Source organism: Ptychodera flava, chromosome 16 (genome assembly GCF_041260155.1).
Source record: "Ptychodera flava strain L36383 chromosome 16, AS_Pfla_20210202, whole genome shotgun sequence".
NCBI lineage: Eukaryota > Metazoa > Hemichordata > Enteropneusta > Ptychoderidae > Ptychodera > Ptychodera flava.
In genome coordinates this window covers 12,835,298-12,847,005 of record NC_091943.1, presented here as the reverse complement: position 1 = coordinate 12,847,005, position 11,708 = coordinate 12,835,298, and the positions used below count along the sequence as shown (strand labels likewise).

At 37.6% G+C, this 11,708-nt stretch overlaps 1 protein-coding gene across 1 annotated transcript; it reads right to left on the bottom strand.

Annotated features, from left to right (window-relative positions):
• Positions 1–331: 331 nt before the first annotated feature.
• LOC139114031 (protein Dr1-like) lies at positions 332–7,687 on the bottom strand. The gene is made up of 3 exons (XM_070675506.1): positions 7,081–7,687; positions 2,484–2,647; positions 332–1,435 (listed from the first exon to the last, which is right to left on the bottom strand). The coding sequence occupies exons 1-3, from the start codon at positions 7,289–7,291 to the stop codon at positions 1,253–1,255; spliced, it is 558 nt and encodes a 185-aa protein (XP_070531607.1). The 5' UTR covers positions 7,292–7,687; the 3' UTR covers positions 332–1,252.
• Between the last annotated feature and the right edge of the window lie 4,021 nt (positions 7,688–11,708).

Here is an 11,708-nt window from a genome sequence, read left to right as displayed (position 1 = left end):
TCTTTCAAACTTGAGAATAAAAGTCAGGGGTTGCTGTGCAAATTTTAGTACTAGGGAAACAAATTACCCAACATTTACCAATATTTAAAATCAAAATGGTCGCCATACCTGTGTTAACTCCATGGGGGAGAAATAAAATTTTTGATTTTCGAAAAACTAAGCGGATGAAAGTTTTTCTTTCTCCAAGATCTTTAAAATGAGCCCCCACAAGTGGTAGATCAGAAAAGAATTGTAAAAGTTTGAGAGTCTGAATATCTGTCCCCGAGGCACGATCTCCCTTACTGTACATGTAAGTCCAGACTAGAATTGAGTCATCAACAATAACATTGCATATTGTGCACTAAACATTTTTATTTCAATCGACTTTGTTTTGAACAAAACTACTGAACAAATTATCAAAACTTACTGTTATTATTCCCTTATCTGACTTATTCATGACTCTTACATGACCATATCTTTCAATATTTTTTCAGAATGACAAAAATTATTGAAAAGTCACTAAAAACCAAACATACTCCCTGAATTCAGTTCTACATTGCCACTGTAACCTCTCTTCAAGCACAAATTTGTGTTTCCCATGCAGCGAGATGTTGAATTTTGAGTACTGATTGTACTGAAAATGCCAGGATGTACAGTTAAATGGGTGTCAAGAAAACGACCCATTCACATATTGAAATTCGTCAGACAGCCACTGGTAGGAATACAATACTAATTGTCATAGGTCAAAGGTTAAATGGGGAAAAAAGTCTACCGTGACATAAAATACTTTGTAATACAAAATGTAGTTCATGAAGAACATGCAGATGACTGTGTGGAAGTTATCCTACATTAACATACCAATGCGTTTTGTTTTGTTTCCATTTGTGAAAAAAGACACTAAAAAATATTCCGAATGGTTCAGGCAGGAATATAGAACAAACACTTTAATAGCTAGGTCATCAACTTCACTTTAAACATATGTTGAGACGATTCCTTTCATGAGCTACATATACACATATTCTTTAGTTGATTTCTTGAAGTCAGATGAACCATGCAAGCTATGTTTTCTTTCTCGATTGAAATCATCCTTGGCATTTCAGGTCAGACAAACATTTTATTTCCACGCAATAATGCCAAAACCAGCGCGAATTTGAGAATAATGAATGTTCTTTTTGTCAGCACGTTTCTTATGATAGAAGACCATCTAGTGACCTTTGACATTAGGCTGGCAAAGAAGGCACAGATAAAAACATATCAGTCTATATGTATTGATTCACTCCACATCCTCCTCCTCATCCTCCTCATTATCGTCTCCCTCATTGCTGGCGGTAGCTGATCCAACTTGCTGTTGCTGCTGCTGCTGTAGCTGTTGTTGTTGTTGAGCGGCCTGGGCTGCTTGTGCTGCTTGAAGCTGGAGCCATTCCTGCTGTTCAATCTCAGCTTGTTGCTGTCTCGCCTGTGTGATGATGATAGATCCAGTCATAAATGCAAAATTTTCCCTTTTTAACGATAGCACTATTGCAGACAGTGAGTGAAAAGTAAACTTTACGATTATGTAACTGGTGATTGTGATGTCAGCAACTGCACAGGACGTCTGTTCTCAGTACACCAGTTTCAAATATTATGCAAATCCCCCTCTGATTTACACAACATAGTACAACAATATGGCAGTTGGACTGGACAGCAGAGCTCAGCATTTCAAATGCTATTTTGGGGCTGATCCTTTGCAAATACTGTGTTTGAATATTCATGGTTGTTTTGGATGTTCACAATCTGTGAACTTGTGCCTCATCAAAGCAAAGACTCCTTCACGTGTACCTGCAGTTGTTTTCATGATACCCTGTGAAACAAGCTTGCTTGTACACTGTACCAGCTTTTCAGCACATTTAACAATCTCATGAAGCCACATATCATATTTGATGACTTAGGGGCTATAACCCTTTGGCTACATGAACATGTAAGTCCATCAGCTGATCATGTGTATGTTTGATTTTTACGGCTTACAACAGAGGTTGCTTGTAAGAAAATGCTGTAGTTGTCAGTCACTCTTAGCGTGGCCTGGAGTGTACGACCACAATGAAATTGAACTTTAATATTCCGCTAATATTTGGTTTTCACCAAGGCAAAACATAAGGAGTGCTGGGACTAGGCCATGCTGCATCACAGTGAAACGTAATCCTACTGGCATATTTCTAATCATTAATTGAGAAAGAGACACCCCCCCCACCCCCCCCGTAAAGGAAAAAAGTTAACTTTGAACGATATAATGTATGAGGCAAAGCTGAGTACACTATGAAGTGCAACGCTTGCTTGAGAAAACATCTTGGGCCACCATGTTGGATAAAAGGATACATTATCAGTGATAATCTACCGGGGGATGTCACAATTATCAGTGATAATCTACCGGGGGATGATGTCACAAAATTCACTGATTATTGATAAGGCTATAATATAATAATTTTTTTCAGGAAAATCACAATAATTTGCCAGAAGGTGCAAGTTACCTTCGCAAAGAGTTCTTGTTGTTGTCTCAGCAACTCCTCTTCGGGAATTCCCAAATTTTCAAGTCTTGTGCTCTGTCTCCTTTTCTTGGCAGCGACAGTCTTGCATTCCTCAAGCACGGACTTGACCTCGTCTAGGTAGGCACCGTAACCAAGGCTTTCTAGTGCTGAAAGTACACAGGTATGAAAACATTGTTACGGTAAACAGTTCTGTTTCAAATATGGTGATGAATCCCTCTATCCTTCTTTTCTCCCAAAGGGTACAGTTAACATTTACAAAGGTGGCTGCGTTTGAAAGTAAGTTAAATTTTCAACGAATTTTTAACCCAAACTATCTTCAGCAAACTGCATTTGATTTGGTTGGTCCAAAATTGAAAAGCTCATCAAAAGTTTTGACACAAATGTCTATTTTTGAAATATCACAATTGCACTTGACATCAACTGCTTTGATCTTGCAGGCTCTTGTTGAGGTCAGCAACCTGATAAATTTACCAGACTTCCCCAGTCAAGTTACCAGGGCTTCCCCTGTTGTGTTAAGGTAGAACGCACCTCGGGGACAGGCATTCGGACTCTCAAACTTTTACAATTCTCTTCTGATATACCACATGTGGGGGTTCATTTTAAAGCTCTTGGTGAAAGAAAACTTTTCATCGGCTTAGTTTTTCGAAATTCAAAAATTTTTACTTATCTCCATAGAGTTAACACAGGGATGGCGGCCATTTTGAATTTCTAATATCGGTAAATCTTGGGTAATTTGTTTCTCTAGTACAAAAATGTGCACGGTGACCCCTATTTTTATTCTTGATTTTGAAAGAGAATGATTGAAAGATCCCTTGAGGAAAGTTAGAGCAAAAGTTTAAGTCTTTCACTTTCGAGGTGCATATTACCTTAATGCAATCCTGCTTGGGATAACCGACATGTTACTAGGCTTCCTATGTCATTTTACAAATATTCTGAAACCCTAGCACACACACACTGACTTAAATTTGCACTCTTTATGTGTTGTTACATACACATGCAGGACAACTTTGACAAGACTCTGCTTGGTTGAAATATGATACATTTTACTGTCACATGACAGACATAAAACTGTAGCACTCCTTGGACAAAGCATATGCTAATGTCAAATACAAGTGAAAAAAAATTAGCGAAAATTCATTTCTCCAATTTGAGGTAACGCTAATGTAAACACACAGTGCCTTTTATGAGGTCTCTTGGAGAAATTAAAAATTACCAGTGAACATAGTTTAAATTTAACTGCTGATGTGCAGCGTGCTCGGTAGGTTATCTCTGATTGGACAATTATCACTATTCACAGCAACTTAGGTAGCCTATTTGTATTATTTGATTATAACAGTAAGATTCAGCAATCCAATTGGATAATAGTATCTGAGAAGCTGCACATCAGCCCAAATTTAATGTGCACAAAATTGCATAATGACGATGGAAAATCTTGAGGTTCATTTACATGGCAATCTTCACTACCTTTACATGTATATACTCTGGTTAGTTTGTTTGGAGACACAGAATTCAGTCGTGGATAATGCAGCTTTTTTGGTCATATCATTTAACATATCAGAAAACTCAAGACAGCTGTTTTCAGGTTGAGTTAAGAAAGAAATAGTTTTGACATTTGAGCAGAACACACCAGACTGTAATGCTGTAAGTCTTACATCATGTATTAAAGGCTGTGTACATATACATTTTTCATATACCGCATTATTCCCATACATGTACCTATAAGTAATGAAAAATTCACTGCCCGAAAAAAATTTTCTGAAAATCCTGTCGACTGTATCTAAGCTGGTAATTTTTTCCTTTTCAGGAGGCAGTCTGCCAGTCCTGGACCAAAAATGTGTAATATTCCACTATTAAAATGTGATAAAATCACCCAATATGGAAAGACTCTTGGAGTTTCCACAATTTATCTTGTTGTCTTGAAAAAATCGATCAGTGCAGAAACCGAGCTTTGAGTTCAATTTGATGCTTATTCAGTGCTTTGACTGGACTAGGGTACTTCCTAGGAGTTTGTCAATCTGGTGGACCTTGCATGGTCTGTTGCCAATGACCACTGAGCTATTGGAACCTGAGGCTGGAACAACTTTTCTGCATAAGCGTACACAATATTTATTCCCATGAGTCCATATGTTGTACTACCATGTCACAATTTCAGGTCTACCTTAATGCATTGTTAGACAACTACGTGTATGTTGAGTAGATTTAGGCTGCACTCATTCTGGATTGGGGGGGGGGGAGGCAGGAGCATTGAAGGGGGATTTGAAAAGATATGGAGACGTATATGGGAGGGACTCCTGAATGTCTCTGATTAATATGAAATATGTGTCGCATTGTCTCTTAAAGGTATACAGTCACCTGTAATCTAAATATGCCCATATATGGTCAAAGGGGCGTTCCTTGGTATTCAAAATGCCCATGTGAGGGCGCTGTTTTTAAAAAGCGGCCACCCGCTTAAAGTCTGTGATTGGTTAGATTTTCCCATGGTAACTGTGGCAAAATTGGAACAGGTGACAGTATACCTTTAAATGAAAAGTCACAAAAAATTAATTGTATAGTAAAATTCTCCTTGTGTATCAACAGGTATTTTCTCACACCCATAAGCATCAACACAGATCACATGCCATTGCTCCAGCATATTTGTTCTCTTTGTCAACAGAAACAATAATTTTGTTTTTGTAAAGCAGTACAAAGATTACAGTGAGTCGCTTGTTCCAATGCACAATATTTAGGATTTATGAAACATCCCATCCACAACTTTGGCAGCATTATCTAGCAGAGACTGAAAACCAAACATTTGGGCTTAAAGTTGTGTACTGAAAACAACTTGTGAGACCCCCTTTCAGTGTGTTGGCATTGGAACAGTGGAAATCATACTGTGTCACCTTAAATAGGACACAAATGGAACAGTGCATACTCTCTGACTGGCCTTTCAGTAAACAACACAGATTTTTGTTTTGTGTATCCACTGCAGTTTTTTGTTCTACTCCCTGAAACGTGATGAAAAGGCCAGCACAGCCATCACTCAGCATTGACTAGAATTCATTTGTCATCAATAACAATGATTATGGTTTTTACATATGAATAGAATATTTCTCTGACAGATTATTTGTTATTCTAGCATGCTATGGAGACTAGAACAAATAACTGTAGTTCACACACAGGACATAACATACAGTACTGAAAAATTGGCCAAAAAGTTCTCTGATTTTTTCAAATACCCCTGGACATAGCTAATGTTCCTTTTATACAATTATGTTAACTATGTTCAGTTTTCCTGACAGATGAAGGAAATCATCCTGTTTCCAAATCATTGTTTATATGATCACTGTTTCAGATTTACCAGCTAACGTTTTCCTGTAAGAAAAAATATGTCAAAATAGCACCCTCCTTCCCTGGAAGAAAAACACATGCACACACTGAAAAATTCTGTCAATTTCAAAATCACCCCAGTTTTATTTTGAGGGGATTTGAAAAGTATAGCAAGTCAGAAGTGGGGTACTTGAATACCTTTTGCGTTTGTTAGGGGGGGGGGGTTATTTGAAACATAGCTTCAATGACACTTGGCTCATATTTAGTTCCATGTAGCAGGCCAGAGTGAGTAGACTTAACTAAATTTATGCCTGGTAACATGCATACCAAGTTCTAAAGCAATTGGACAAGCGATTTAAGAGACAAATATTTTTTGAGCAAAAATGGGAAAAATTGCCCCGAAAACACAAAAATTTCACCACAGTTTGAAGATACTCGACTAAGGTTGCCTCTACGTACATGCACACCAAGTTTCAAAGCAATCAGAATAGTTAATTTAGAGAAAATGATTTTTTGACCAAATATGTGAAAATTAACAAATCAGACAGAAGACAACCCTTAGGGTCAAGAGTGTCAAGTTTGAAAGCAAACCAACAATCCAATCCTAGGACCATGTATACCAAGTTTCAAGGCAATAGGATGAGTGCTTTCAGAGAAGATTTTTGACCAAAAATGAGAAATTACCTCATTTGCATATTTTTGACACTGACATGTTCATTTGAACAAATTCACATCTCCACCCCTGGGTGCACCTGTACACCAAAAACTAAGAAGGTAGGTGCTGCGCTTTGGAGTTTTCGATGAGGATGGACATACATCTGCACATACTAGCATACATACATACATATAAATATACATACGTACACACATACAGACGCCGCCGACCTACCTGTCTTCTTTATACATATACCAAATGTGAGCTAAAAAATCAGAGACCTTTTTTTTGGACTTTCCCCGTCCCCCTTCAGAGGTGTTTATAACGTGAATGCAGCCTAATACAGCGATACTGAATTTCAGGGAAGCCCAAAATTGTCAGTATTAAATTGGCAACAATATTTTCGGACATAAATAGTAATAAACTTTTGTTGAGTTGCTGGTTGTCTTTGGACATCACTGGATAACAGTATTATGTGATAGCAACAGTGTATGTGGACGAACTGAATACCATATGCAGCGGTAGGATACGAGTTCTTGCTAGTATCGTGACCTTTGACCCAGGTCACGTCTGCAAGGTACTTCCTCATCATGGTAAGATCTCCGAACTTCAACGTACCTGCAAGTATATGTTCCGGAGAAATTGTTTTCTTGGTTTGCTTGTTACATATTTCATTGGCCTCTGACGAGATCAGGTGGATAAATTCGGTGCAACAGTTCAGAATAAGTTCCCTGGCATCGTTGGCTACGCGAACGGTCGGAAGCAGTTCTTTGATCAGTTTGTTGATGGCTGCACGGGGGATTGTAGGTTCGTCGTCGTTGTCGGCCATTTGACTTGATTCAATGTCGAATTTCAAAAGAAATTTCTAAGCAACAAACCGTCAATATCTTTGGCTGAACAGGTCACAATTGCGGCTGAAATACGTACGCTGGCGAGGACCCAGGACGCTACGCGATCAGAGGTTACTGGCAGTGGGGGTACGCTCAATACGGTGGTACAAAAGGCAGGTTGGTTCACACTGCAGAAATGAGTGCCAATTCGACGACCAGGAAAATTGTCGATCTTCCATGCACCTGCCAGTAGCTTGGTAGAATTCTAGGCTGTACTACAGCAGTTGTGATCGCTTAAACGCTACAAAAAACCGACAAACAGGCCAGTGTGTTGAGTATCTCTCACTGTGTGTGTAGACAACTCCATCAACATGGCGTACTCGACAATGGCGCATGCGCAGGCTGTAGTTCAAAAAAGCATGAAAAGGGCGAGGAGGTCCTGAGAGAACACGGGTTCATCAGGCCACAGGTGCATGGAGGTTTTCACTGTTGGCCACATATCCCCTATGGTAGACACCTTTTTTACGTGACTGTGAAGTGTTTTCTATTGCAACATCCAGCCCGCTGGGCTTATAAGACACGTTAATAATAATACATATCATATTAAAAAAGGAATACATTATTTGTGTGCGGCTTTTCTTCTAGAAAATGTCTTATAAATGTAGTCTGCTACATCATTACAGAATTTTGTCATAAGTATACATAACTTGTTTTCCTTGCTTAAGTCATTAAAATCTGGTACAACAGTCTATATCTTGTCTAATAGTGATTTGCGGTAACCTTTATACAGAGTACATTGAAACAAAAATGAAATTCATCTTCAACATTAAGAGGACAGAATTCGCATAACCTTTGTTCCACTGCAAGATTAATGAATCTCCCCGCTTCTATTTAAAGTGGGAGTATACCCGTCCTAAACTGGGCCATGAGAGACCGCTTCGAACGAGACATAAAACCTGCCAAATACTTTTCTTTTCCGTATTCCTTTTTAAAATACAATACGTTCTTAATTTTGACTTTTGTTGCACATCTAATTCCCATTTTCTAGCATGAAAGTGTCTTAATATTTCACGCGTTTCTTCTAATTTTATCGTTTCTCGGTTCATAAATTTATTTTTAAAACCAATTTCTGAGAAAGCACTTTTTATATCGTTCGACCAATTTTTTGTTTGCAAACTATAATCCCACAGAAAAACTGATTTCGTCATTCTGTTGTCTGGTGTTTTCAACAGTCTATTCCAGAAACGTAACATATTATGCTTTCGACGAAAACTTGAGTTATCACAACCCATATCTCCATTTAAAGCCAACTTTGGTGCATATTTGTGTACATCCATGAAATATCTAAATGCTCGATCTTATATTGTATAACAGTTTTTTAAACTGACCGAATCCCCATATCCCCGCACAGTAATCTAAAATTAGAACAGCACATGAATTGTACAAAGTAGAAAAAGTATTGTAATGGAAGTCCTTAAATCTATGGATTTTAGAAATAACAGCTCCCAAAGCCCTTTCTGCTGTATTACATAAGACTTTTGCGGTTACTTCGTAATCTAAAAACTGAATGGAAACCACACCTAGATATTTATACTGAGACACTGTTTCTAAATTCTGTCCTGCATATCTAAAAACAAAATTTGACAGCCTGACATTTTTCTAAAATGAACAAATTTTGTTTTGTTTTCGTTCACTACCATACGCCATTTCTTACACCAATTTTCTAGACATTCAACACCCTTTTGGAGATTTTCTTCATTTTCAGCAAGAATGACTATATCATCTAATTGTTCTATAAAACAATGAGCCGTGTCAAGTTAATTAAGGGTTCATTTGCATATTGAAATAACTTCGTAATTGTTGATATTACTCCAAAATTACAGCATTACATTTGATGAAACGTGCTACAGATGTTTATCTGATAGATATCTATTTGTACTGAGAAGTATTGAGCAGTGTCAAGTTGATAAATAGCTCATTTGCATATTTTATGAAGTTTTGTAATTAGTCATATAACTCTGAAATAAATGCACCAAATTTGATGAAATCTGCTGCAGATACTGATCCGACAGATATCTGACTGTGTTGTAAAGCATTTTGTAATGTGAAGTTGATTAAAGGTTCATTTACATATTTAATAAACTTTGTAATTAGGTTTATTACTCTGAAATTACGGCACCAAATTTGATGAAACCTGCTACAGATATTGATCTGATAAATATCTAATTGTGCTATGAAACATTGAGCAGTGTCAAGTTAATGACAGCATATTTAATGAACTTTGTTATTAGTGATATTACTCCAAAATTACAACATAAAATTTAATGACATGTGCTACAGATGTAGACCTGATAGATATTTTATTGTCCCATGAAGCATTGAGTAGTGTCGAGATATTAAACAGCTTATTTGCATATTAAATAAAGTTTTGTAATTAGTGATTTAACTCTGAGAGTACTGTGCGAAAGTTGATGAAACTTGCTACATATAGTGATCTAACGGATATCTGATTGTTCTGTGAAGCGTACTACAATTAATGGACCTGTTCTTAAACACATGAGTACATTCAGTTCACATCTGGTTTGTATTCGATCTATCTATTATGTCATATTAGTCCCCATAAACGTGTACTCCGTGATAATTCTGAAGCCCGCAGCTCCCATTTGATAGTCATAGTGACGTGATCAGCCCTGGGAATGACATTTCAACAAGTGATTAATATGACAACACACAGGGCACGATGATAAACTTAATACCAAAAAATGAGTTAAAGAAATAGAAAATATATGGGACTTAACATAAAACATCACAATTAGGCCTACTTCAGTTCATAGGCCCTGCCAAAACGTTCTTTTTTGGGGGTCTATGTTCAGTACAGCTAGACAGTAGTATAGAGGTGTGCAGAATGTGAAAAACACAAGCTACCACAACATTCTAGGGAAGACTTAATGCTTAGGTATTTACAATGGATGGAACAACCCTGAAAAGTAGCAAACTTGATTAAATTGGTGGCCGGCCCGATTTTGGACCGCGACCGACTGACAATGAACGTGATTGAATGTAATGTAAATAACATATCGTTTCTCTGATTATATTTTAGAATAGCTATATAGCATCTTATTCGCCTTGGGTCTATCGATATGAGTCTCACAAAAATAATTTAGGTCATATCAAAGAATGGTTCTTGAGTAACTCAGGCCCATAGCAAAGTAGATGTTCAGCTTATTACCCCAGGGCTAATACGTCATAGCCAGTGGAATATATATGCATACTGTTCCACTTGAAGTTTTTTTTTAATCTATATTTAAAATCGATAACTCCATAGGTGAAACACCTCTTTTCGTGAAGGTTGAGTACTTCTAAATACCCATAACCCACAACCCCAATGGAGCACAGAGGAGTAAAGTGCCTTGCTCAAGGGCACAACACCGAGCTAGAGTCTCGAATTCACCGTCCTCCGACAGTGAATCCGCTACTCTGGATCTGCCGGGACTTGAACCGAGTCTCGAACTCACCATCCTCCGATAGTGAGGTCATATCAAGCATTCCCGTTTGAAATCAAGAATGAAATAACAAAGTGTGGATGATGAAAGAGGGTCCCATATGGTTTCAGTCAGAACCAACAGGTACAAATCAGTCTAGTTACTCCACATACCTTTGCTTTCATATCTCTGCTGTGGAAACACTGCAAATTATTGTGTATACTGTGTATAGACTGTCAGCATAAATTTCCAAGTTCTGCACAAGATGAAAAGGTCACTGTACATGTAATCTCAATAGCTACGTTCGTCCGAGTCCTAATCTTAAGGTAGGATATGCCTCGGGGACAGATATTCATACTCAAACGTTTACATTACGTTTTTGGTCTGCCTTTGAGGCTCATTTCGAAGCTTATTTTTTTTGAGAATCGAAAATTTAATTCTCCTCAGAGTTAACATACTGTTTGCAGCCATTTTGATTTTCAAGTGCAGGTAAATATCAGGTAATTTATTTCTCTAATACTGAATTTTGTCTCGTGAAACCTGATTTTCATTCTTGATTTCAAACGGGAATGCTTGAGCAAAATTTCAGGTCTTTCAATTTTTTCCAGATCTACAATTGTAGCTTAAAGGGATGGGGTAACCAGAACTGCGCTCAAAGGTCGTATGGGACCCATATGACCAATGTAAACACTGTATCTAAGGTACGATGGTGATTGATGAAAGTTAAAACATGTCTGTCATAATCTTCATCGTTATATTACCATGCCCTGTTCATTGCGTTTTAATTGGTCGACCTAAACCACGTGACTGCCCACAAATACACAGTAATGTTTTTTTTCATGCCCGTGAATATGAATAATATTGTAAACACAGTAACTTTACGGCTAAAACGAAAATTTTGTGATTTGTACAAAGATCATAATCAAGCATTTGT